Raw genomic sequence first — 23442 nt, forward strand, 5'->3', positions numbered from 1 at the left:
GCACGGCTACCACTGTCTGGGTCCTCCAGCTCTTACCGAGGCTGTTTAAAAATAGCTGCATCTTCCTGCCTGTCACTCTCCCTGTCAGCTGTCACCCCTAACTCCACATCCCCACCCCTGAGCCCCTCGCCCTCACTAATTTCTGCTTCCACTCATTCTCAGCCTTGAACTGAGCCCCCATGAGATCCCCAGTCTGCCATGAGTAATGGTCCCACCTCCCCCCAACCCCCCACTTTTCTGATGTCATTTTACTTCTGGTTGGGAAAGCGTCTCTGCTAGGTGCTAACTGGGCTTTGACACTTGCTTGACCCCGTTTGCCATGGGAGGGTTTGGGCAGGAACTGGAAGCTGGAAATAGGTTATCTGAGCAGACAGGTGTTGAACATCACTAGGGTCACCATAGACAGCTGCACAGGTTGTACGCTGGGACAAGGGTCCTGGGTAAGCTGGGGCTTAAATCCAGCCATGTTCCCCTCACCAAGCCGGGCACCTACCATGGCCCTGCATCCACCCACAGGGGGCACCTGAAATGGCCTCCCCTGGACCAAGGAGGTGGGGTGGGTTGTCATATGATCATGGCCAATACCCAGCCCAAGTCCCTCAGTCCCCCGGCCTCCCCACCTTACCCAGGCCCTGACCAGCCCCCAGCAAACCCTGGCTGGTGGGTTCTGTCCCCAGGCCTGCAGAACGGCCGCCTTTATCAGGAGCCAGCCCTCTCTGGCAATGCATGATACCCAGGAGATGGAGCCGCTGCCGTGGGAAGCGCTGTTATCTGGGAGGCTCGGCCCGCCAGCCGTGGGGCTCCGATTAGGGAGCATGGCCGTTTGCCTGCGGGTGCCTGTGTGAGCAGGTGGGGGGCAAGCCAGAGCCAAGGTTCTGGAAAGGGACAAGCAGGGGCAGACTGGGAGGTCTGGGGCTGCCCCACTCTTTCTGTTGCTCAGGGAGTGACCAGAGCCAGCTGCCTTCCTCCCGCTCCATGTCCCCAAGTCTTGGCCCACACATGGGAAGACTGAGTTGAATTCTGATTCCTCCTCCCACGGGAAGGTGGGCACCAGCCCCAGATGGAAGGTATTATCTCCTCATGGGGCTCCAACAAGGCCAGGAACGACTCCTACCAACATTCTGCACACAGAAAAGAAAATATGTGAAAACGGAGTCATGGCCACTGTGCCTGCCCTGTCTGTGGCCCCAGCAGGAAAACTAGTGTCCAGAGGAACAAGTGGGCAGCCCTGCTAAGAGGTCCAAGTGCGGGCCAACCCCTGTGTGGCTTAGTGCATATCTGGTTGTCGGGATAGGGGTAAGCCATTGCATTAGGATTCTGGATGCTTCCCCCTGGATTCCACTCCCCTGAGTGGGCAGTGCACACAGACTCAGCCCATGGTTGGCTCCCTGCCAGCCTCAGAAGCAGCACATGGACCTGTCGGGTAGCTGGACAAATGCATGGATGGACAAATGAGTGCCCAGTGAGCTCAGCTCTAGACCGCCTCTTCATTCCCCCATCTCTCCCTCACACACCCACCCACGCATCCTAGGTGGTTTGGCAGAAGACTCAGACCCTTGTGGGCAGGCCACAAAGTGACAGAGCCACCCACTGCCCCCCCCCCTCGTTGCGGGGCAGATAAAGGGGCGCCGGCCTCCTCGGCCTCGCCCTGGTCTCCTGCCATCTTATCTGCCCTGGGGAAGACAAGGACCCAGTTGGAACGTTTTAGCCAGGCCTCCTGGCATATTTACACGTTATCTCTGCCATTAGGCCGGCAGTTATCTGATAATCGGGCCCATTAAGGCCACAGCCTGCCCAATCGGGGCTCCAGGAAGTGGGGCCGCCACAGCAGCGCTTGCTCGGGGACCAGGCCAGGCCACGTGAGGCCTCCGTGGGCGCAGGCAGCCTGTATGGCACCTGAGGCATAAGGTGGCCTGGCCTTCTGAGCAGAGGTTGTGCAGCTGAGGGAGGAGAGGCGCTGCCATCCGAGGACATGGCCACCACCATCCCCTTGTCCAGTGAGGACACTGAGGCAGGGAGGGGGGTAACGTCCAGGTGTGATTATCCAAGGGCACCCCTGACAAATTTGTACAGCCTTGGTGGCTTAAAACATCAGAAATTTACTCTCTCACAGTTCTGGAGCCTGAAGTCCCGAATCCAGGTGTTAGCAGGGCCTCACTCCATCTAGAGGCTCCAGGGGAGGGTCCTTCCTGCTTCTCCCAGCTCCTGGGGCCCGCGTGCAGCTTCCTCCTGGCTACATCACTCCATCTCTGCCTGTCTTCACACCGTCTTTTTCCTCGAGTCTCTCTTCTGTATCTTTTTCCTGTGTCTCTTATAAGAACACTAGAGGCCCAATGCATGAAATTCGTGCAAGAGTAGGCCTTGCTTCCCCCAGCTGCCGACACCGGCTTCCCTCCAGCCACCGGCAGGCACCCGGGACCCGGCCTCGCAGCCCCGGCTTCGTCCGGAAGGACGTCCGGTCTAAATAGTATATTATGCTTTTATTATTATAGATTCTTCATTGGTTTAGGGCCCACTGGATGGTCCATGATGGTCTCATCTTGAGATCCTAACTTGATTATATCTACAAAGACCCTTTTTCTAAGTAGGGCACAATCACATGTTCCAGTGGAAATATCTCTTGGGGGCCACCATTCATTCTACTACGCAGGTCATATGGATCATGTGGCAAGCCTGGGCTGAACCTGGGAGCCTGATGTAGACCCTGTACAAACCCAAGTTGCCACCCCGTGGGAATGACCATTGTAGGGCCTCACAGCTGAGGTCCATCTGTCTGTGTAAACGTAACAGAATCCTAGCTCTACAGTGGATGCCACTCCTCTAGCTATGCTATGGAGTCATGGCCAACGCCACACAAGCTGGCAGAGCCCAGAGAGGGTGGCACAGGGAGCCTCAGGCCCCTGGGAGCCTTACAGCCTCAGCTAGGAGACAGGCCATGAGCAAGGCCATGGCTAGACAAGGACCTCAGCAAGAGTCAGGGTCCAGATTTTCCAGAGAATGCGCAGAGGTCCTGAGGATGGTGTGGGAGCAGCACATTCTGGGGTCACCTCTCATCTCCAGGGAGTAAAGGGAACTGACCTCAGCACCACCCAGGTGCAGATTCTGGCTTTGCGGAGGCCCACCAGGCACTGTGCTAAGCATGCTAGGTGGATTAACTCATTCAATCCTCATACCACCCAAGGAGGCAGGAAGTATTGGGGATCCCATCTTATCGACGAGGAAACCAAGACCCAGCATGTCTATAGCTGCCCTCACAAGCCAGCTGTGCAGATTCAGGGATTCTGCCCATGGGAAGGGGCTGGGAGGACAATGCAATGGGATGGGGGTGGGTCTCATCATCATCATCCTCTGCTCTGTGCCCATCCATGGATGCATCCTGGGTACAAGCAGCTTCGTCAATGCCCCCCTGGGCTGCATGAGGGTCACAGATGTCCCTGACACGGCCATGTGTGTTCCTGATACAGCGGCTCTGGTTCTGAGGCCACACATGTCCCTGACAGGGCAGCCATACACCCCAAGCAATGCACCTGCCTGCTCAAATCCAGCTGAAGGCACGCCTCATTGTCCTCTCTCTGCAGCCCATTGTCTCCAGGAAAGGTCTTGCCACAGGGGCTGGCCCGGCCCCTGAAGCAGGCACCAGCCAACATCCCTGTAACTCAGGCCTAGCCCACAGGGCAGTACTCCCTCCTCTGCCCTGCAGCCCCCCCCCCCGACTGCTTCTGGAGGGCTGAGGCCGCAGAGGTAGGCTGGACCTGGGCAGGCAGCAGGGCTGGGCGGTCACCATGGCTGACGCTCCTCACACCTCTGATGTCTCTCCCCACAGACGAGCTGGAGCAGGTCCTGCAAGATGGGCAGAGGTGTGTGCGGGCTCGACGCAGCCTTGCTGAGGGCCTATCCTGGGGCCCATTCCACGGGAGCGTCCAGAGCAGAGCCTCATCCCCCAGGCAGGCAGAACCGGTAAGGAGCCCCAACCACGGCTAGCCCACCCTCTGGCCACAGGGCAGCAGCCACGGAAGCATCCCACCCAGAGCACAGGCCCCTTAGGCCCCCTGAGCCAGTCCGGGAGCTCCCACCACTGCGTGTGAAATACATCAGAAGATGTGGGTATTGGGACCAGGAGGGCAGGGAGCATTAACTGCCTGAGAGCACAAGGAGGGCTTCCTGGAGAGTTCAGAGACCAGAGCCCCCAAGGGAGGCTTCCTGGAGGAAGGGTTTTTAAGGAGCCCTTAATGGAGGAGTAGAAGGTGGTGAGGCAGAGAAGGAGAAGGGCTTTCAAGAGGAGGAAGCAACAAAAGGAGCCCAGTGGTAGGGCTGGACCCTGTGTGTGGCCATGTGGCTGGGAGCAAGTCAGGGACATCACCCCCCTCCCCCAGGACTTTATGGGCAGGGCCCTCCTGATGGTAAACCAAGTGGCTTTCTGGGCACTTGGGGACAACTGCAGCAGAAAGCAAGAGATTCATTCTGGTTTTGTCCCTGTGGGTCCCTCTGAGGACAAGGAGAGGGCACCTGTGGTGCCTGAGTGTCCCAGCACCTCATCACACTTGCTCATCTCCCTCTTTAACTGAGAATCCCCGCCTGGGCAGCACCCTCCCCCAGATGAGAAAAGCACCAGGGTAGCTGGGCAGGGAAAGAAGAAGTGAGCCACAGGGCCTACCACAGGGCAGGGCTCCGTGGGCACAGAGCCAGCAGCCCTGCGGCGGGGATGGTCCTCTTGTCCTCTGGCCCCAGCCAAGGAGGAAACAGCGGAAACTCCAGGATGGCTTCGGCTTTGTGGAAGGAGCCTGATTTGGGCTTCACAGTGGGATAGAGGCTGTGGTGTTTAGCGCAGTCTCTGGAGGCAATGAGCTTCCTGTCACTGGAGTCATCCAAGCAGCAGTTGACTCTTCAGAGGTTAGGCTGCTGGGAGGCAGTTAATAGTTGGAAGGAGGAGGGGGTGGGCTGGGAGCTCTGTGTCTCTGGTCTCTGAACTCTCAAAGTGTAAAGAAAACCTATGAGCAGTGACAGGACAAAGGCAGGGTGGCTGAGGGCCTAGGGTCTCAGCATGTTCTGAATGGAGTCTGCACCTCTCTCCTGTGCTCCTTCCTGGGGATAATCAACCCCTCCCAAGGTGGACAGGTGTGTTTCAAACTCTCTCCCCACACGGTGCTGTGTGCCCATGCTTACACACAACACCTCGTTTCCTCCCCGTCCCCTAGGATTGCTGCCCCTGTTCTACAGATGAGGGTTAAGTGGCTTTCCAAAGCCATCCAGATCAAATAGCAGAGGGAGAATTGGAACCCATGTCTGCCCAACCCTAGAGACCCCTTCAGGCTCCATAAGGACAGGGCTGAGGAGTCCGGAGACGGGGCACCTCCCCTCCCACCTGCAGCTCCTCTCTGGAAGTTTTGTCCTCCTGGGGCCTAGGGCACAGGTCAGCCTGGGGAGACTTGGCACGAGGCTGGAAACGCTCTCCAGGCAGAGATAATGTCCGAGGGGAGTGAGGGAGCGAGCACCAGAGAAGCAGGCAACCTTTGAGGCTCTTGCGGAGGAGCCCAGGGAGGAAGGAGCCTCGCCTGCTCTTCCCTGCAGCTTTATCTCCCACAGAATTAAATCCTTGATTAACCCTTATCTTCCCAGCAGGCACTATCTCTGCCTTGGCGCCGAGTGTCCAGACGCAACGTACAAGATGATTGATTTCTTAAAGATACGCGAGCCTTTCTGATACTTCATTTATTGTCTAAATATTTTTGCTAACGTTTCAGCGGGCCCCTTATCGAGCTCAGCTGATGGGTCCCAGTTCTCTCCCCCAAGCACCTCCTGCCCCAGATCATCCTATCAGCCGCCAGGCGGTGTTCACTCTTTCAAGAGGGGGAAGGGGGTAAGGGGGGAGGGGCGCCGAAGGGGTGTATTGGCCCTTTCCTGCTGGGAGTGCAGGGGCTTCTTGCAAGGTGGAGAGGGGACCGGGTGGCCGGACCCTGGGGGTGGGAGCTTTAGGAAGGACACAGAGGGCACAGAGCCTGGTTTGGGATTAAGAGTTGGTTCTGGCACCAACCTGCTGTGTGAGTTCAGGCAGGTCCCTCCCTGATCCAGCAGCAGTTTCCACTGTTGGAACCAAGGGCTTGGAGGCCCAGCCAGCTCTAAAATTTGCAGTCAGTACAAAAGAAATGTTCAGGGTGGATGGTGGGTGGATGGATGGATGGATGGATGGATGGATGGGTGGAGAGGTGGATGAGTGGATGGTGGATGGGTAGATAAATGCATGATAGATAGATGGATGGGTGGATAAATGAATGAATGAGCAAATGAGCAAATGAACAAACGTTCACCCTGAGCTTGGCCCATCTGTGTCCAGGGCTCACCCACTTTAGCTATAACCCCATCACAACATCAGTGAGACCTGGGAGGGACCCCATAGCTGCCAAGCAGGGCAACAGGTTCACTGGGGAAAGACCCTGCCTGAGAGGTTGAAGTGGGACCCTCTGGGCCCTGACCTACCATGTGGCCCTCTGATCAGTGCAGAGGGTGGTCCTTCACCTGGAGATGGAGATGGAGATGGGGCTGGGGCCCTTGGCTCTGAGCGGCTCTCCATGCAGGAAGCCTCAAAGGCTGGCATCAGGGGTCACTGCCATGGCAGAGCCAAACCTCACAACAGGAAAAGCCCTGGCCAGAAGCCTTGGGCGGGGGGGGGGGGGGGGGGGGGGTGGCTGAGGCAGGGTGCCTGGGTACACTCCTGGTGATCCCCTCTCTCCCTCTTTGATTCTCATTTACATTTGTTTGTCATAGGGAAGAATGCCCCCTGCCCATCACTGCACTGCTTTCCCCTGACGTCTGGGACACCAAACCCGGGCGTGGGGAGCTGTGGGTTCTTTACCAGGTGGGGAGGCACTGCAAGCTGCCCTGCATCCGGCTTAGTGCACCTGCTGAAATGTCCCAGCATTCCACGTCAGGGCGGCTTCTTCCCCCCGGCGCCAGGTGCTGCTGGCTGCGGCTGTCCAGCCTCCATGTTCCCACCTGGACATGTTGTGGACACACCCTGACAGCAGGCGGTTCCTACCCACTAAGATCTGGGCACAGCAAGGCAGCCCTGGAGCTGGCCTGCCAGCTATGCCTGCCCACGTCCCTGCCCCACCACTGCCTCCTTACTTGCCAGCCCGTGGGCCTGTCCATGTCCCTGCTGCTCCCAGGAACCTGTTCCAGGCATCGCAGCTCATTGTCCTCTGCTCAGTATACCCAGCAGCCCATGGGACCTCACAGGAAATGCCCTGTGGCTCTGCTGCTCCCTTCCCCTTCCCACATTACTGAGGGGTAGCCTGGCCCAGACCTGGGGTGCCAACAGGTCCCTAGGACCATGATGGTCAGGCCCTGGACTAGAGCTTTACCCTGGCACTGTTAACTCACTTTGGCCATGAGGCAGCTGCTCCAACTAACCCTATTGTACAGGTGGGGAAACTGAGTTCAGAGAGGGCCCCAGAATGCAAGAGTTTCCCGTGGCTGCTGTAACAAAGTGCCACAACCTGGTGTCTTAAGCAGAATTATAATCTCTCCTAGTTCTGAGGCCAGGGGATGGCAGGGCTGGTTTCTTCTGGGGTCTCTGAGGAAGAAAGCATTCCAGGCCTCTCCTCAGCTGCTGGTGATCCTTGGGGTTCCTTGGCTTGGAGATGTATCAGTCCCACCTCTGCCTCTTCTTCTCCCTTTGTCATTGGATTTAAGACCCACATGGATAATCCAGGATGATTTCATCTGGGCTATCCTTAATTCAATCACATCTGCAAAGACCCTTTTTCCAAACAAGGTCACATTCGGGCTCTGAGTGGACATATCCGTGGGGGCCACATTCAGCCGGCTCCACGGAGCCAACAGCCAGCAGAGCGAGGGCCCAGCCAGCTTGGCCCCTGGCTCCGCATGGGACAGCCCCGAGGGGATGCTCAGGTCTGGGCTTGGCTGGAACACCGGGGTAGGGAAGAGGGCTTTGTGGGGTGTCCTGGAGACAAGCTCCAGACAGGAGACCTGCTGCTGGCCTTCCTGAGTCCCTGGCACCCTTCCTCTCCATGCCTCAGTTTCCCTACCTCCAGTTGTGGGAGCTGGGAAAGTGCCACAGGGTATGGGAGGTGCTATCGGCAAGAAGGGGCTCCAGCCCTAACCGGTTTGGCTCAGTGGATGGAGCGTCGGCTTGCGGACTGAAGGATCGAGGGCATGTACCTTGGTTGCGGGCACATCCCCAGTATGAGGTGTTCAGGAGGCAGCTGATCGATGTTTCTCTCTCATTGATATTTCTGACTCTCTATCCCTCTCCCTTCCTCTCTGTCAAAAATCAATAAAATATATATTTTTTTAATTTTTTTTAAAAAAAGAAGGGGCTCCAGCTACAGAGTCAACCCAGACTGGCCTCCAGGGGACCCAGGAGGAGGACTCAGCTGGTGTCAAAGACCCAGGACCCCTCCCACCACACCAGAAAGACTATTGTCCCCTCCCCTATTGTCTGCCTCCTCCAAGTCCCATTCCCACTGATGCCCACACAGTGCTCCTCCTCACCCCTCCAGGCCTCACCCACTGTCCTGGCTACAGCTGCCCACACCCACTCCTGCCCCGACCAGGCCTCAGCCCTTCTCAGCCTTGTCCTGTTCCTCCAGCACTTTCCCTTCCAGCCTCCACGGCTTCTTTCTTGCTGGCCTTTCCACTCCAGCATCCTGCTGAGACATCGAGGACTGCATGTTCTGTTCATGGTGCCCCTGCACCTGGCACAAAGCATGCCCGCATTCATTCGGGACTATTTGCTGAATGAGTGAATGAATGAATGAATGAATGAATGAAAAAGCTGCAGTGATTCAATGGAGATCATGCATACCTGGGTTATAATCCTAGGTGCAGAAGCCACCACCACCACCACCACCACCCCTCCCATGGCCTTGGGTGCCATTAACCTCTGTGGGCCTTAGTCTCCTCTCCTGTGAAATGGGTTCTTCACAGAATCTGGGGAGACAGGGGCCTGAGGACTGAAAGGCCATTGCCTCTGGCAAGGTGAGCTGGGGACGTGGGCGGGGCTTCTCAGGATGGGCTGAAGGACTGAGGACTGAAGTTGGGGGGGGGGGCCCAGTCAGAGCCCACCCTGGCCTGCCCCAGTTCTGCCCTCTCAGGAACCTGCCTGTGGTAACCTGGGGGAGGGCCAGTGGCCCTGCTGACCTTCTGCAGGGCTGTCTGCTCCCTGTGCCAGGCCACCCTCCCCCAGAACAGGGCCCCCACCTCACCCTCCATGCGGCTTCATGAGAAGCACTGCGAGAGGTTTGGGAACAGCCTCAGATAAAGTTGTCACAGCGGATGCGGCGGAGATAGGGTTTCTGATGGTTATCGGTGGGCACAGACTCCAGACACTGACCTCTTTGTTGGGGAAACAAGGAGTGTTCTCAGATGCACCCAGAGAATTTAAAGTGGCCGCCCGTTATCCTGGGGCTGGGTGGGGCCGCCCTGGAGCCGGGAGGGAGGGACAGGGGCAGCCCTGCGGGGCTGCAGGCAGGGCAGGCAGGGCTTCTCCCTGGCTCCTGACAGGGCTGAGAGCGAGCTAGACCCAGACTGGGCACCCAGCCTGGGGGCACCCATGGAGGAAAAGCAGCTGGTGGTACACACGACTCTGTTAGTTTGGGCTGGAGGGCCAGGGGGAAGTTGTGAATAGCCCCCCCCCCCCAAGCTTGCTCCCCGTGCCCACAGGCAAGGCAGGCTAAGCAGGGGGCCTGTCTCTGCCCAGCGGCTTCATCACCAGAGAAAAGGGCTTCTGTTCCGAGGCTGCTCGAATTGGGGAGAATACAGTAGGAAAAAGGAAGGGAAAAGGGGCAGCCCCGTGTTATGTCAGCCCCTCCACAGGGGAAGTGGACTGAAATTTGCCCCTCACCCGGGGCTCAGCGTGCTCCCGGGGGCAGGGAGGTGGCCTTCAGGCTGCAGCCAGCAGACATGGAGGTCCAGCTGCCTGGCACAGGGCTAGGGGCTGGCTCAGGGCTGGCTGGGGGGGTGGGATAAGGGCAGGCTGGGCAAGGCCATGCTACACTCTCCAAGAGCCAGGGGTCCCTGCACCCCTCGGAGCCAAGTGCAGGCATGTGCTGCCACTCAGGTGGTTGTGCCCCCCCCTTTTCCAGCCTTCCCCATTTAAGTGGGGGACCAGCCCACCTTGGTGTTAAGGGCTGAGGGAGTGTGGGGGTGAAAGTCAGTCATAAAGCTCTGGATCTCCTGACCCATCTCTTCCTGGGAATCGGGTGTAGGGTACAGGACAGAGCCCCCTTGAGGCCCCTGCATTCCCTCCCTCCTCACGTGCCCTCACAGACTGGGGCTGTCACCCAGCCCAGCCAGGGCAGCCACCAAGCGCAGGTGCTCAGTACCCACTGGGACACAGAGATGGGCTGCGCTGGGCAGAAGGCACAAAGCTGGCCGGGGACATGGCGCCACTGCCGTCCGTCCGTCAGCTCAGAACGTACATGGAAAATTAGGGGTTCTGCAGCGTCAGCAAAGCTGAGCGCGAGGGTTTTTATCATGCTGCGAACACGCGCTCCTGAGAGTGATAAGCATTAAACCGACCGGGAGGCTGTCAGTCTCAGTGTGAGGGTTTAGAAATATTGGGACGAATAATTAGATTTCATATCGTTACCGCAGCACCCATCGGAGGATCAGGCAGATTAATTTTTTTTCACCCTCCTCTACTCATTAATATTCATTAGAGACTCAAGGAGACCCAGCCTCTGCCTTGCCGCTGGTTCACCCACCACTGTGCCAGCACCCCCCATCCATTCTACTTTGCCCGAGGCCTGACCCCCTGCTGTAGCCTCAGCAGACCTCCCCAGCCAGCCGGGACCCCTAGCTGGCACCCAGCTCCCACCCCTGCTCTGCAGGGTCGGAATCACCAGGTGTCAAAAGGAGGGAGCTGCCTGCCACAGCCTGCCGGAAAGCAGGCTCGTTGGTGGAGATGCCCACCCCAAGTTGCCATTGAGCAATTGCATTTATTTAGCAAAGGCATTTATTTGCATAAAACAAATCCCCAGTGGACCCCAGCCTCCTGGCCCCAGAGGCACAACTGCTACTTGGTGTGTCCTTTTGGCCAAAAGGAATGCTTAAGCAAGGGTGATAGTGGTAGGGGCTTGTTTGCCATGTGCTGGTCACATACCAGACAGGCACTGTTCCAAAGGAGGGCTTCACACAGATTGCTTCTTCCCAATGCCCTAGGGCAGTGATGGGCAACCTTTTGAGCTTGGTGTGTCAAACTTCGCCAAAAAACTGAACATAACTCGGGTAGTGTGTCACTTTGAGGAAAAAACTAACTCCAAGACTCTAGTCGCAAATGTTTCATCCTCAGGAGCAGCAAATGTTTCATCCTCGGCATGCGGCCGCGTGTCATCAGAAATGGCTACGCGTGTCAGTGCTGACACGCGTGTCATAGGTTCGCCATCACTGCCCTACGGGAAACTGAGTCACGGGTGCGACATGCCCTGCAAGCAGGTGGCAGGGCAAGAATGGGTCCAGAGTGAGCAAGCAGGCTCAGGCCACAGTTCCAATCAGGAGGGGCATCACCCATTTGCAGAGAGAGGCCAAGGCCCAGGGAGGGCTTCGTGGTACTGGGACAGGTGGGGCTCGCCCTGACCCACTGGCCAGCTATTCTCTGCTCACCTGTTCCATGACCAGGGTGCTCCGACCTGGCTGGGAGTTCTTACCGGGGGTGCCGGCACACTGGCCTGATCTCGCAGGGTCCCTGAGTCTGCCACAGGGTGGGGACAAGATGCAGAGGTAGTCAAAGGGGCGATGCCCTGCCCAAGGTCACAGTGGGAAGGTCAGGCCTGGACTGGATCCCAATGCCCAGCTCTGGAGCCCCTGGGGCCCCCACAGCCAAAGCCCAGGAGAGTGGCGTGGGCTCAGACCCGGCGTGGAGGTGTCCGGAACCCATCAGAGGACATCCCACACACCATGTCCTGCCCTGGGCATCCCACCATGGCAGCATACCCACCATCTGCCATGTGCACAAAACCACTGCTGTCTCGGTGGTAGCATTTTCAGGTGACAGCAAGTGACACTGATTCTTAAAGGTCCTGGTGCTCAGTTTCTACGTAAAAGGCATTTATTTGCATAAAACAAAAAGTACCTAAATGTTGACGTGCCATAACTTTCCATATGGGACTCATTTGCTAAGCTTGGGGACCTCCAGGAAGAGGATCCCAGAACCGGGGTCCAGTGCTGGGGCTGAGGCCCAAGGGCAGCAGCAGTCACACCCACTTCTTCTTCTTCTTTTTTTTTTTTAATATATTTTATTGATCTTTTACAGAGAGGAAGGGAGAGGGATAGAGAGTTAGAAACATCGATGAGAGAGAAACATCAATCAGCTGCCTCCTGCACATCTCCTCCTGGGGATGTGCCCGCAACCAAGGTACATGCCCTTGACAGGAATCAAATCTGGGACCTTTCAGTTTGCAGGCCAACGCTCTATCCACTTAGCAAAACCGGTCAAGGCGCACACCCACTTCTTCAGGCAAAAAGGGCCACGGTTCTGCCCTGCCCACCAGCCAGCCATGGGTCTGCACCACAACCCCATGTGTAACCAAGAGCTGGGCCACAGAGTGGGGCTGCAGGCGGCCGATCCCCGGCCAGCCGTTTCCAGGCACAGGCTGCATTGGGACAGGGGACACGTGTTTCCTCTGCTTAGCCGGGCTCCGGAAATCAGGCCACCCCCTCCGAAGCCCAGCGGACAGCAGCCTTGAGAGCCTAATCCAGGACTCTTTCCTTCCGGATACTGGGGGCCCATGTGGGAGGAGCCTGTGCCTGGTGCAGCCCCATGCACCCCGTGGGTTTCACGAAAGCACCCAGCAGCCTGCTAAGATGGGGATGGGGTGGTGAGGAGAGAACACAGGTCTGTGTGTGAATTCCCTGTCACTGGCTGCCTATGTGACCTTGGATATGTTGCTTGATCTCTCTGGACTTCAGTTTCCTCGAGAACCCAGCTCCTGAGCTCTGAGAGGTGTCACTAGCACAGCATTTGACAAGGAATAGGCCCACAGCCTGGTCCAGCCATCCTACCAGGTGGTCTCTTGGGCTTCCCCGCATGTGCCCCGTGGAGAACCCCTAGCTGGGCTCTTCCCGTGCTCTGTCCTTGCTGACCCCTCCTTTCTGCCCCCCCAGAGCCCGGCCCTGACCCTGCTGCTGGAGGACGAAGCATGCTGGCTGAGGACACTGCCCCGGGCCCTGACGGAGGCTGAGGCCAATGTGGAGATCCACAGGAAGGGTTGGTATCTGGCGCTTCCCTCTCTGCCTTCCGGAAGGTGGAGGTCCTCTCCCAGGGCTGGCTCTTAAAGGGAAATCAGCCTGCTCTGGGCCGGGCCAAGGGACTGACCACCACACCCCTAGCACCCTGCTTAACAGCCATCGGGGGTCGCACAGATGCCTGCCCTGGATGGGGGAGCAGGGTCTCAGGAAGCCAGGACCGCTCTCAGGACCTCTGGGATACCTCCAGGGCAGCGGAGGAGCCCAGGCCAGGGAGGCCAGGACCCAGCAACAGGTGCCAGCTGGACCTGCCTGTGCATTTTGGCCACTCCTGCCTCCCTGCACCTTCTGGAGGGAGGGTCCCTGGAGGCAGAGCCTGGGTGGGGAGGAGGGAGAACAACATGGGGGTCCTTGCCCCCCTCACCTTCTCAATTCAGAGTTCAGGCCAGGCAGATGCAGGGGCTACCATCTCCATCACCACAGCCCTGCCTGCCCTGAGTGGTCTTATTCCTGAGGGAAGTGTGGCATGGCTTCCAGTGTGTGAGGGTCAGGGTGGTGTGGACCCCGCCCCCCACCCCATTACAGATGAGGCTCAGGTCCCAGGGGAGAATGTGGAGACATACTCGTGACTTCTACAGACAGCAAGGGCTGTTTGCCACATGACCAGCCAGGAAGGCTGTGCACCGACTGACCACAGGAAACGTACCTCATTCCCCGTTTTGCTAAAATGTTCGGGGGGTGTCACCCTCACCACCACCTCCTGAGCACACGGCACATTTGGCTGAACACCCAGTGGAGGGAGAGCTCCATCCTGAGGGTGGCTTTGATTTCCAGACAGAGCCAAAGGCCATTGAAGATAAGCAACAGTCCTGTGACCAGCTCCTCAGCCCAGCCCCTACCCACCTGGGGGCTGCCAGGGGTACAGAACGAATGCTGGGCTCAGCATTTGGGGACCTGGGCTTTCCACCCTGCCCTGCAGTCAACCATGCACCTGGTCCCAACGCTTCACCCTCTGTACCTCAGTTTCCCCATCCACAGCGGGGAGAGAACCCTGGCCCCTCCTCCCCACCAAGGGGTACTCTAAGGACCCAGAAAGCAGCTAGAGGAGAGAGCTGGGTCTTGGCAGTAAGTAGTCAGCCATGAGACTATACACCCAGCCAGGACGTGGGTCAGTTAGCACTACTTGGCCTACCCTTCTTCTCAGCCTGGTCAGCAGGGCTCCGGCCACCGGTGTCTGTCCAGGCAGGACAAGGGTCCTTGCAGCTAGTAGCCTTGTGCTGGACACTGGAGGTGGATTATCGGGCAGCTCGCCAGGGTCCTGTTGGATAAGGCTGCCCCCTGCAGGCCACCTTGAGAACAGTGCACCAGCAGAGTTGAATGGAGCAGGCTTGCCTGTCCAGGGCCTGGCCCAGTGGCTACCAGGCACTCTGCCACCTGTCCTACATGCCAACCCTCTCCTGGAAAACCGAGAAGCTCTGCTGGTACCCTCAAGTTCCACTCAGTGGGCTCAGCTAAGGGCAAGAAAGCCCAAGGCAGGCCTGGGTAGGCCTGGGGGACCACCCAGGTGCCCCACAGATGCAGGACGACTTGTGGAAACCAACCAGCCACAGCTGTGCACCAGGCCTGGTCACTCCCTAACAGTGGCCTTGGCTCCATCCCCCATCCTGGGTTTCAAAACTGGTCTCTAAGATGAGGGGCTCGAGAAGATAAGAGGGGAGTCTTTCCAGAGCTGCTGTGGTGGGCCTGGAGCTGCTGGTCCTCCCATCACGGTGCCCTTACCCCTGCAGATGGAGCCCTCTGGTGCAGGCTCACCAAGCCAGTGCCAGCAGGGGGACTGCTGAGCGTGCTCCTCGCAGCCGAGCCTCACAGCACCCCTAACCACCCTGTGAAGAAGGAGCCTGCAGAGCCTGAGTGCCTGGCTCCCTCACACACTGACATCCAGCTCCTGCCCCAGCAAGCCGGCATGGCATCCATCCTGGCCACAGCAGTCATCAACAGTGAGTACCACCCTCGGGCCACCCCAGGGGCATGGGAGGACCAGCACAGTCCCCAGGCGCAGGGCTGCAGGTGGTACTGAGGAGCTCAAGATCTACAAGATCTGTGACCACTGGATCTGAGCAGAGGAGGAAGTGTGCTGCAGTAGACATGCACGGGGAGCTTGAAAGAGGGGCTCCAGGAGGGAGAGGGGCTCCAGGCTGCAGCCAGCTCATGAGAGCAACAAGGTTGGCTCACGTATAGTGATGGGGCAGCCCTGAGCAGGCTGCAGGGAGGCGGGGCAGCAGCGTGCACCTAGCTGGGGCAGAGGCAGCAGGGTCCTCAGGGCCCAGGAAACAAGCACAAACCTGAGCCCACGCCTCCCTCTTTGGAGCAGAGCAGGTTTCTGTTTCTCAGCCTCCGCTGGCATGTGGGCCACCCCTGGCCCTGCCCACTAAACACTGGCACTGCCCCCACTTCTCAGCACACACTAAGCCTCGGAGAGTTGCTGTGAGAGTTAAGTAGGTTTCACACATTCCGCAAATACTTGTTTAATATCCACACTGAACCAAGCAGTGGAGGCACCAGGATCACCGAGGTAGGGCGCTGGCCAGCCCTGAAAGGACCCATACACCAGAGAGGTGACCTTACTTGGAGGTGGTGGCAGCGGTGGAGGGTACATCCCAGGAAGGAGGGCAATGACGTGGTCAGACAGTAGCAGGGCTACTTTATTGGGGTGCCTGGGAAAGTTGCTCAGACTTAAGAACAGTTAGGTTTGGACCTGCATGCCAGGGAAGAGCAGCTGAGTGGGCACCCACCAAGGCCCAGGAGGTGGTCACTGTGGTTGGAGCCTGGCAGTGCGCCAAGCGCAAACTGGGCAAATCTCTGCGGGTGGTTCCAGGCAAGAATGGGATTTTTTCTCAGAGCAATGAGAGCTCACTAGAGGCTTTAAACAGCAAAGGGTGTGATCCAATCTGGTTTTAAAATCACCCTGGCTGCTGGGTGGTAACTGTGGGGTTGCAAAACTGTAAGAGGAAGCTTTTGAGCAAGTCAAAGGTCATTTGATGCAAGTGGATGCAGCTAAGGTACAGCCTGATGGGACATTGGAGCCCACAGGGACCAGCCAGCTACAGTTAGGTGGGTGAGGAGGAGGCGGCAGCAATCAAGAGGCCAGGAACTTCGGTGTGGCTGGCTAGGTGGATGTTGGTCTGCACCGTTGCTGACAGGGGAGTCAGTGAGGAGACTCTGCTGAGCATCCTGACCCCTAGGTGGCTGGGAAACGTGTGGTGGGGCTCAGGGCACAGTCGGAGCTCCACAAGCTCCCTGGGGAGCCCTGGGGCAGGATGAGACTCCCAGGGAGAGACAGGACTGTGGACACTAGAGTTGGGGGGGGGAGGGTGTCTGCTGAGGGCGGTGGTGTCTGCTGTGTCCCAGTTTAGTTTGTGTTGTTTTTTTAATTATTGATTTTGAGAGAGAGGAAGGGGGAGAGAGAATCGATTTATTGTTCCACTTATTTATGCATTCATTGGTTGATTTTTGTGTGTGCCCTGACCAGGGATTGAACCCGCAACACTGGCTTATGGCTCTAACCAACTGAGCTGGCCAGGGCCCCAGTTTAATTCTTGAGACTCCACCACTCTGGGAAGTTTCCTCACCTATTAAGTGGGGATAACGGCAATACCACCCTCGAGGTGTTTGTGCAAGTTACTTGGGCTGTGCCCACCCAGGACTTGACCACTGGTCAGCCCACCTGTGGTCAGCCCTGGGTTGCTGTGGCTTAAACTGGCCTCCAACGCTCTGACCCCTCTCTTGACTCTGAGGCCAGCGGCACAGTCTCCAGCACTGACCTTGCAAATACATTTTTAAACACTGGTGGCCTCAGGTTCCCATCTCGGGTCAAGGCCTCAGCTGATACAGAAGAGAGCTGCCTTGACCCCCAAATAAAAGGGAGCTTGAAAAGCAGAGTAAACACAGTAGGAAGGGAACAGAACCAGAAAAACTGCAGGTCGGGGGCACGAGGGTGGCCACCTCACCCACACAGGTACTAAATTCCTTAAGGGAAGTGGGGGAAATGGGAAACCTGGCAGCCTCCTGGGTGGAGGAGGAGCACCTGTGCAATAGTTCGGGACCCAGGACAAACATCAGAGAAGCCAGGCTGAGAAACACATCCTAACCTGCAGAAGGAGAACCAGGTGATCAGGAACCCCAGGGCCCTCATCCCTCCTCTAAATCAAGGTGCAGAACAAGCCCTCCCCTGACCATCTTCAGCCAAGAGGCAGCTGGCCACAGCAGGGGCAGACCAACGGAATATTCCTTTAAATTCCTCTATAAAAACACACTGAGAACCAGAGAACAGGTGAAGCATCCATCAGAGAAATCTTCACCTGCTGGAAAAATCAGCCCTGCGACCCAAACTCCTATAAACTGAAAAATCAGAGGCAGCTTATTTGTGGTAAATTTGGTGGATTCAACTGTGACCATTCAGTCAGTAACTGATGTGGAACCATCCACCTGTGGGGGGCAGGGGGTAACACAGGGACAGAAAGGGCTCCTCTTTCTTGCAGCTCCTGGTTTCACTTCCTGCCCACCCCTACCCCAGAAGCCACCCAGAGCCACATTCAACTCTCATCCTGGTGCCTGAGTGCAGGGGATTCGTGCACCTGGTACCTATGTGCCTGGCCACTCACACACCTGTTCACATGCACACACCTGTTTCATCCTCTACCAGCACAGGGTCCACACCATCCCTCACAGCCCCCTTACCAGCACAAATGCACCTGCACACACTTGCCCACCTTCCTCGCCTGTACATGGTCACCCCCACTGAATAACTGACACAACCACATCCTGGACCCTAGTCTCACTCCTACAGGTGTCCACTAGCATGCCCATGCTCCTCCCATGAACACCCCATGAGGCCACAGCATCTCCTTATGGGGCTCACTGTTGGAAGGCAGCCTGGAGGGCATCCTGGAAACCCATAGAGAGGGCACCCCGGGTTATAAAAGGACAGATAAGAAAGGGCAGCAGTGATGGGAGGAGGAAGACCAGGTCACAAACCTACTGCTTAAAGCAGGAAGACGCCAGAGACAGCCAGGGCAGAGCCCTCACTTGGCAGAGTCCACTGCCTGGCCCTGGGTTACAGGCGGCCCCTCTTGCTTCCGGAATGTCCCCTCAGGCTTCACCCACACCTCTTGCCCCACAGAAGATGTCTTCCCCTGCAAGGACTGCGGCATCTGGTACCGCAGTGAGCGGAACCTGCAAGCTCACCTCCTGTACTACTGTGCCAGCCGCCAGAGTGCCGGCTCCCCTGCCACAGCCGCCGCTGACGAGAAGCCCAAGGAGCCATACCCCAACGAGCGTGTCTGCCCCTTCCCTCAGTGCCGCAAAAGCTGCCCCAGCGCCAGCTCCCTGGAGATCCACATGCGCAGCCACAGCGGTGAGGCTCCACGCCCCCTCAGGACCCCCGCCTGCTCGATGATAGCGTGCCCACTGCGCCCAGGCGACAGATGCGCCTGTGTGGTCCTCCCACCATACCACACAGCCTCCCACAGCTCCCAGGGCATGAAGCCCATCTGTGGCTGTCTGGATGGTCAGCTCAGGGCTGGGCCCTGGCCGGGGTCCTGGGAGGCTTGAAGAGCCCTCCACACACAGCCCATGTCACGGCCCCTCACTGGGCCCTGTGTTCCAGGCGAGCGCCCCTTCGTGTGTCTCATCTGCCTGTCGGCCTTCACCACCAAGGCCAACTGCGAGCGGCACCTCAAGGTGCACACAGACACACAGAGCGGTAAGCAGGCTGGGAAGGGGGCAGGAAGCAGGTCAGGGGGTGTCTGTGGAGCCCATTGGCTCCAGGGCCCTGACACCACAGACCATCTGCAGGTGTCTGCCACAGCTGTGGCTTCATCTCCACCACAAGGGACATCCTCTACAGCCACCTGGTAACCAACCACATGGTCTGCCAGCCAGGCTCCAAGGCTGAGATCTACTCGCCAGGGGTCGGGCACCCCTCGGCCAAGCTCCCGCCAGGTGAGGCCCAGGGGCCCCCTCTGAGGGCTGGGGAGAGGGCTAGTCCATGAGACAGCGAGAGGGTCAATTCGGTCTTGGCCCTTGACCACCTCTGCCCAGCCCAGCTCTCCCTTCCCACCCTGCCCCTTCCTCAGGTCTGGCCCAGGCAGGTCCTGCTCTAGCCCTGAAGTGTGGCCTTTGGGGTCTCCCTGCAGACAGTCTACCCGGCTTCCAGCAGCTCACAGCCCTCCACGGCTCCCTGGCCTCCTCCGACCTGGGACTGGGGTCCACCTCATCACCAGGACCGGACAGGAAAGCCCTGGGCGAGGCCACCAATGGAGAGGCCAGAACAGCCCCCCAGAACGGGGGCAGCAGCGAGCCCCCTGCAGCGCCCAGGAGCATCAAGGTAGAGGCGGCGGAGGAGCCCGAGGTGGAGCCAGGGCCCCCAGCCCCCTCGTCGCGGACACCCTCACCACCCAGCTCCGCTCCCGCCCGGGTCAAGGCTGAGCTGCCCAGCCCCACACCCGGCTCCAGCCCAGGCCCTGGTGCGCTCTTCCTGCCACAGTTCCCCGCCGCGCCCCCAGCCTCGGAGATCCTGGCCAAGATGTCCGAGCTGGTGCACAGCAGGCTGCAGGTGGGGGTGGGCGCGGGGGCGCCAGCCGGCCTACTCGCGGGGGCCCCCAAAGGCGCTACATGCTTTGAGTGCGACATCACCTTCAACAACGTCAGCAACTTCTACGTGCACAAGCGCCTCTACTGCTCCGGCCGCCGCGCGCCAGACGATGGGCCCCCCGCCCGCAGGCCCAAGGCGCCCCCCACCCCTGTGCGCGCGCCCCCCGCCCCGCCGCCCGCTGAACCCGACAAGCCAAGTTCGTCGCCAGGCCCCGGGGCGCGCGAGGAGCAGGCGGGGGGCGCGACCACGCCCGAGGCAGAGACCGGCGGCGGCCGGGGCAGTGAGGGCAGCCCAAGCCCGGGCAGCGGGGCGGACGAGGACGACGACCCCCGACGGACGCTGTGCGAGGCCTGCAACATTCGCTTCAGCCGCCATGAGACCTACATGGTGCACAAGCGTTACTACTGCGCCTCGCGCCACGACCCGCCGCCGCGACGGCCCGCTCCCGCCGCACCCCCAGGAACCCCCGGAATCCCCGCCCCGGCGCTGCCTCCCGTGCGCACGCGCAGACGCCGGAAGCTCTACGAGCTGCAGGCGGCCAGCCCCGCCCCAGCAGCCCCAGGCCCCGCCCAGCCCGCGCAAGCCCCGGCTCCCGAGCCTTCCGCTTCGCCGTCGCCGCGGCCCGGAAGCGGAAACGGGCCGGACCTATCGGAGGGCCCCATCGACCTGAGCAAAAAGCCGCGGCGCCAGGCCTCCGCCGCGCCCGTGCCCGGCCCCGCGCCCGTGCTGCCCGCCCTGGCCGACTACCACGAGTGCACGGCCTGCCGCGTGAGCTTCCACAGCCTCGAGGCCTACCTGGCGCACAAGAAGTTCTCGTGCCCCGCCGCGCCGCGGCGCCCGCGCGCCCCCGAGGATCCCGCCGTCGTGTGCCCCTACTGCCCCCCGAACGGCCTGGTTCATGGGGACCTCGTCGAGCACTTGCGCCTGGCGCACGGCCTGCTGCTGGGCAAGCCCCTGACTGGCCCGGGCCCCGGCGCAGAGGCCCGGACGCCCTCCCCCGCTGCCCCCCGCGATGGCCTTAACGGCCAGGAGCCACCCACCGGCCCTCCAGACGGCAGTCCCCGGCCCGGCCCGCCTTCAGCCCCACCGACGCCTCCTTCCCACTCGGACAAGGGCGTCCAGACCCCCAGCAAGGGGACGCCGACCTCCCTGCCCAACGGCAACCACAGGTACTGCCGCCTGTGCAACATCAAGTTCAGCAGCCTGTCCACCTTCATCGCCCACAAGAAGTATTACTGTTCCTCGCACGCCGCCGAGCACGTGAAGTGACCGGTGGCCACACTACAAACTGGAAACCGCTTCACACGCCCGCTGCTCCCCAGGAGCCAGGGCCTGCCGGCCTGCCGCTCCTAAAGACGGAATCACCCCCAGGTCCCAGGCTGGTGGAGACTCTGGCTCCTGGGAAACGCACCAAGCACAGGCCTCAGCAGAGGGGACTGCAGGTGGCAGCACCCGCCTGGATCCTTGGCACTTAATAAAGAAGTTCAGTTTGATGAGTGGAGTGATGAAGCAGCCTAGTTCTCTAAGCAGAGGGCCCTGCAGGGTGGGGTGCACACTGGCCAGCATCTTAGGCACTCTGTGAACCAAGCACCTAGAGGCCCACCACCACCACGTCCAGCATACACACAGGCCACTGCAGTCTGCAGTGACCAGGCCCCCTGCCAGAGACACGTTAGTGGTCCTAAGAGCTGGACCAAGCTCCAGGTCAGTCTGATGCAACCACACACACAGAATTGCTGCCCTGCCAGCTCTGTACCCACTTGGGGCACAGGGAGAACTGGAACTCCTAGGCCCACTGCTGGCCCATCCCCTCCCCCACAGGATCCAACCAGAAGCTCTGCTTTGGCCACCAGACACCAAAGAGACAGGGCTTAATCCTACCCAGCTGATAGTCTTCCCACCCCGCTTGGTTCCAGGGACCTGGGTGTCACCCATCTAGTCACAGGCCACCAAGGTTCGAGGGATGGGAGCATCTTGGGGAGCATGAGGCCCTGTTGTTACCAACGCTGGTGGGAGAGAAGGGGCAGTGAATAGGCACCAAAGGAGAAGGTGGACAGGGGAGAGGACACCATGACTCTGGTACCAGGGGGACCAAATCCTGAACTAGGTGTAGCATGGCACCTGTGGTGGCTGCAGTGGGGATAAGGAACAGGGGTACCCCACCCCGAGTCTGATCTGGTTCTGTGGGGGTTGCTTGTGCCATGGCTGGACTGGACAATGTTAGGCCAACCCAAGCAGAGTCTAGCCATGCCTTTGCCATTTGGCATCAGGGTAACTGGGCCACTTTCCAGCCTGGTGTCCCTGCCAAAAAACACACCATCAGCCCTTTCCAACTTTGCTTGAAGTAACAAACACAGTTTCACTCAGCGACCTACAGTGGATAAATGTGAACTCTGACCTTTGACCTTTCTCCATCTTCCTGCCACCCACCCACCCAGACTCACTCTCTAGGCTCAAGGCAAATTTCCCTCCCACCCAGCCCCACAGAAGAGACAGGCTAACATAACAAGCCTGTATTTGGACAAGAACAGTCTCCATGGCATCATCCACAGGCAAGAGCCAAACACATACCTCCTGCTTGCTCCAAGCTAGTCCTGAGTACCAGGGCTTGACCAGACAGGATCACTTGGCCAAGGCCACCAGACAGTCAGGATTCCCATACCGTTAGGGGCCTGGGCTCCAGGAAAGGGTTGGGGGAGTGTCCCATGGGAGCCAAGCTGTCTTTCTTATAGAGGCCTGTCCTCTAAAAGACCAACCTGGCCTCAGCCCTCCTGGGGTGGGGTGGGAGAGGCACACAGACCCTCGGCCCTGCTCCTCCTTTGCATTGTTCTGCATTAATTTGCAAGGAACGTTCAGGAAGCTCTGCCTCTGAGCTAGACCACTGAATGAAGGGAGACACTCTGATGTCCTCACACTGTTCTCAAAAAATTAAACCTAACAGTGAATTTTGCTGTGTATATACTTTAAAATAAAAAATATTAAAAGATGCTGGGGAACATCAGGGATATGGCTTAGATGCTCAATGGGGCTGGGGGGGTTGGGGGGGCGGAGAGAACACAACACAGACTCATTAGATGGGGGAGACCATTGTCCAACATCTTTACCCCTCCTCAAGAGCCACACCCCCAACCCTACATGAAGTGACCACAGGAGGGCAGATGTGAATGGAAGACAGTGCCATACAGAAAATAGCCTGTTTCATACCTGTAAATGTGCTTGGGGATGTGCTCAATGGTTGTTCAGCCCCTTCTGAGAGCTCAGTTCAGTAGGCAGAGCCGACCCCTGACCCAGACCTGAACTGCTGGCCTTGTCACCAGGGAAGTCCTGGGCTCTGTAGCCTACTGCCCTCACCCAGGCCTGGAGAGGTGGCTCAGCTTGGAGGTTCTAGGGCAGCACCACACAACTCATTAAGGGCCCTACAACTGGGTCCCTTGCCCCCTCACTATCCGCCGTCCGCCCCCCAGGGTAGGGCTAAATACTCTCCTGCCCCCTTCTCAGACCCTGGGTTTCCCACACCACAGACTCCATCAGCAGACCCTGCCTCCTCAAGCCCCCCACCCAGCAACTCCACCACCTACACCAGAACC

General features: G+C 58.9%; 1 protein-coding gene across 2 annotated transcripts in view; it reads left to right on the forward strand.

The window, feature by feature from the left end:
• The window catches only part of ZFPM1 (zinc finger protein, FOG family member 1), a 71855-nt gene extending 50223 nt beyond the window's left edge, over positions 1-21632 (forward strand). Inside the window, exons 4-10 of one of the 2 annotated variants that reach the window (XM_079759437.1) lie at positions 3824-3957; positions 13123-13225; positions 14991-15200; positions 18383-18616; positions 18869-18964; positions 19057-19203; positions 19338-21632. In XM_079759437.1, coding sequence (XP_079615563.1) covers positions 3824-3957; positions 13123-13225; positions 14991-15200; positions 18383-18616; positions 18869-18964; positions 19057-19203; positions 19338-21124 — 2711 coding nt within the window. In that variant the 3' untranslated portion in view covers positions 21125-21632. The remainder of the gene's footprint in view (positions 1-3823; positions 3958-13122; positions 13226-14990; positions 15201-18382; positions 18617-18868; positions 18965-19056; positions 19204-19337) is intronic. The other variant, XM_079759438.1, reaches the window with a different exon arrangement.
• The last annotated feature ends 1810 nt before the right edge of the window (positions 21633-23442 follow it).

The sequence above is a fragment of the Cnephaeus nilssonii genome, assembly GCF_951640355.1.
Source record: "Cnephaeus nilssonii genome assembly, chromosome: 20".
In the NCBI taxonomy this organism is placed as follows: domain Eukaryota; kingdom Metazoa; phylum Chordata; class Mammalia; order Chiroptera; family Vespertilionidae; genus Cnephaeus; species Cnephaeus nilssonii.